This window comes from Carassius auratus, unplaced genomic scaffold, assembly GCF_003368295.1.
Source record: "Carassius auratus strain Wakin unplaced genomic scaffold, ASM336829v1 scaf_tig00037769, whole genome shotgun sequence".
NCBI lineage: Eukaryota > Metazoa > Chordata > Actinopteri > Cypriniformes > Cyprinidae > Carassius > Carassius auratus.
The window spans coordinates 22,856-26,556 of NW_020526402.1; the positions used below are offsets into that span (position 1 = coordinate 22,856).

At 32.7% G+C, this 3,701-nt stretch overlaps 1 protein-coding gene across 1 annotated transcript; it reads left to right on the forward strand.

Moving 5' to 3' along the window:
* The first annotated feature begins 1,491 nt into the window (after positions 1-1,491).
* On the forward strand, positions 1,492-2,932 carry LOC113083322 (macrophage mannose receptor 1-like). Its single transcript, XM_026254476.1, has 3 exons — positions 1,492-1,842; positions 1,930-2,259; positions 2,353-2,932. The coding sequence occupies exons 1-3, from the start codon at positions 1,554-1,556 to the stop codon at positions 2,715-2,717; spliced, it is 984 nt and encodes a 327-aa protein (XP_026110261.1). The 5' UTR covers positions 1,492-1,553; the 3' UTR covers positions 2,718-2,932.
* Positions 2,933-3,701: the final 769 nt, after the last annotated feature.

Genomic DNA, 3,701 nt, shown 5'->3' on the forward strand with positions numbered 1-3,701 from the left:
TGCACAACCAGATAACCTGCTCACCAGGTAAGAAGCTGCTTTATTATCTCTGTTTTATAACAAACCTTTATTACTTACCAAGATAAAATTAAATTCGACTAACCTATTATTTTTGTCTAAGCACATATATAATCACATGGCCTATCCTTTGTTTGTTGATGCAATCCTCTTGGAGCAGATTCTTATAAGCATGTAGACATTTAAAAACGTATTGTACCATTTAGATATATCGCATGCAAAGTCTTTAGCCTTTGTATTAATAACAGAGGATCATAATGAATTAAGAATGAGGTCAGATTTCACAAAGTACTGCAATTACTGAGCAATTTTTTTTTTTTACACTCTCATACATTTACTATAATCCACTGATCAGTCCAACTAACAGAACTAACAGATAAAACCAACATTTCCTCTTTAGATTGATTCATCACACCACATGAATTACATTGATATCATTAATTAAAATATAAGATTCTGGTTTAAAATAAACCAACCATGGTACTTCTACTTGCCCTGCTTCTTCTCTGTGGTGAGTATTTAATTCTACCTACAGTGTGTGTGTGTGTGTGTGTGTGTGTGTGTGTGTAGTACATATATATATATGTACTGTGCAAAAGTCTTAGACCACTAGTATTTTCACCAACAAAATGGTTTTAAATTAACTATTTCTATCTTTTGCTGTAGTGTGTCAGTAGGAAATATCAGTTTACATTTCCTGAAAAACAATATGCAAATGCACCTAGGGCAAAAGCTTTTTTTTTTTTTACGCATAGTGTGGTCACACCGAATGTTGATTTAATTTAGTTAAGTTAATAGAATTTAGTTAATTAATAAAATCTATTTATGGCATAATTTTTGACTGCATCTGCACTTTACAGCATTTTTACACAAGTGCCTAAAACTTTGCACAGCACTGTAGCTTTGCAGGTTTCTTGAAACGTTTTGGAGACATTGCCACAGTTCTTCTGGATTGAGTCCGTCTCATTTTGTTCATGTTATTCCAGACAAACTGTTGATGGTGAGATCAGATCAACAAAAATCTCACTTGATAATTATTATTAATGGCAAAAATAATGTTTGGAAGTATAAACTGCTATTTACTACTGACACACTACAGCAAAACATAGAAATAATTTAAGTGAAAATACTAGTGGCCTAAAACTTTTGCCCAGTAATTTTTATTTATCCGCTTCAAATGTTAAATATTATATATATATATATATATATATATATATATATATATATATATATATATGTATATATATATATATATATATATATATATATATATATATATATATATATATATATATATTATTATTTATTTATTTTTATTTTTTTCATTTATTTTTTTAAATTAGAAAATCCTAGACAAGGACTATTTTAGAGTCTATTTTGTTAGAGTCAAAAGTTGGACATGTGTATTTCAAAGATATGAATTTTCTTCCAGTCAGTATGTCAACAGAAACAAAAAACCTGACTATCTCTTCTCAGTTTTTCCTCTTTCAAGTGGTACAGGTCGACTAAGGAAATTCTACTTAAATGAAACACAAATGCAGATAAATGATGCACTGAATGCTTGTAGACATAACTACACTGACCTGGTCACAATCTATGACGATAACGACAATGCAACGCTAGCTAAAATGATAGTGAATGGATCTATGTATTGTGGCTGGATTGGAGCCAACAGCTGTACATGGTCAAACGGTGATCCAGTCACATTCAACAACATCACCAGAAACTTTACTGAGGAAAGCTGCTGTGGTGCACTAAACACTGATGGAACATGGGAGTGTTTCAACTGTAGTTCACAAATGTACTTCATGTGTTATAAACAAGGTAATCATCCCTAGGCTCTTTACTCTATATCTTATAAATATCCAAAGATTATGAGGAAAACTAGTGTCTATTCTTGCATTCATACAGGATCATTAAACTATAGTTTAATCCCTGAAAATAAAACCTGGTTTGCGGCTCAGAAGCACTGCAGAAGGAATCACTCAGATTTAGTCAGCATCAGAAATCAGACGGAAAACGAACGAGTGAAGGAAGCAGTAAATGGGAGTAACTCTATCTGGATTGGCTTTCGGTATAATTACAGCCTCGCATGGTTTGATGGTGGACATTCTGATTATGAAAAAATACATAATGTGACAGGAGAAACTAACAATGCTGGATGCTTTACATTTCTCTCTAAACAACTACCGGAATCTTGGTCCAAAAGTAATCTGAATACATGTGGTGCTCTTTGCTACAGTAGGTTAAGACAATATTTTATGCTTCAAAGCCTACCGTATGCTTGAATAAATCAACTCATGTAACATATACAAGCATTTTTCTTCTCTTCAGAAAGCTTCATTCATGTCAGTTCTAAAAAAATGTCCTGGGAGGAAGCTCTGGATTACTGCAGCAGTAACTTTTCTGGACTACTGCGCATTGAGTCGGAGGATGATCAGGTAGAAACAGAGAGAGAAATAAAAAGAAAAAAGGTTTTAGGGCCAGTGTGGGTGGGGCTTAGACAGAGCAGACTTTTCGGATTCTGGATCTGGTACAATGGGCTCAGTGTGGGGAACTGGACCAACTGGAAAGAAGGAAGTCCACCAGAACATCAAGTGTCCCAACACTGTGGTGCCTTAGAGAAGGTGAAAGGTCAATATAAATGGTGTGATAAAGACTGCAGATCTGAATTTATAACTTTATGTGAGTTAAAGTGATATACCTCTCTGTTATGCTCTTTGGTTTATCGCATGCACAGTTTTCAGCGCTCCGAATGAGGAAAAAGTGCATCATTCATCTCTTGCATAATAAAGCTCTTATAGTTAGCACTAGAAGCTAGTTGGTAATGCTGTACCTGTAGTGTTTCTGTTGCCTTTTTCATGTTTATCTCATTGATTCATTCGTTTTATTATTTTGTTGTAAAACTTTATGCCTCGTACCAAGACATTAAAAGTTGTTCATGAACATTACATTGAGTCCTTTTATTGTGAATATTGTGTTGAAAGTATTTGCATTTGCCAAATTTGCAAGTAATTATTTGCAAGTAGACATGCAGCCGGTTTAATAATATCATGAATGCATTACTTGTGATCTGGAGGTGTGTTGCAAACATAAAACAGTAGACCTGTGCTAAGCTTCACATTTCTGAAAAAAAAAATAAAATAATAAAATCTGGATACTACACTGACTATTTCATTAAATAACTCCTATAAAATGGTTGTTAATTGCTACCCAATTTTACATTAAACTATAATGTTTATTATTGTACATTAAACCAATATTAAAGCATGTATTTTATTATAGAAAAAAGCAATCAAAAGATAGTAAAGAAAATGTAAGAAAATACTCTGGTTAAATTAAATAGTTCTATAATATAAAAAATCTGCAAGCTCTCTAATTATAATTTGTCTAAACAACATTATTGAATATTTCATTCCATTATTTATAAACTTTTTATCTATAATGCAAGAATATCTAGTTCATATTTAACTATATGAACTCTTGTTGTGTGCGTACAATGAGTCTCATTCATGAAACACGAGCAGAACGAATTTTTGTGTAAATCGCGTGTAAAGTGGTTTTGGCGTAAATTTTCGGATTCATTAAAACGTTCGTATTTTCCAACTGTTAGTTGGTACGAAAGAAATCTACACCTGCTCCCAGCCACGCGTAAATAGTGCGTTTAACTTCTGAATGTTTTG

Excerpts from the sequence above, each read along its gene's own strand:
- LOC113083322 (XM_026254476.1), top strand. The coding sequence starts at position 1,554 with ATGCAGATAAATGATGCACTGAATGCTTGTAGACATAACTACACTGAC. Across the intron at positions 1,843-1,929 it reads CTTCATGTGTTATAAACAAG|GATCATTAAACTATAGTTTA; the intron begins GTAATCATCCCT and ends GCATTCATACAG. Across the intron at positions 2,260-2,352 it reads ATGTGGTGCTCTTTGCTACA|AAAGCTTCATTCATGTCAGT; the intron begins GTAGGTTAAGAC and ends TCTTCTCTTCAG.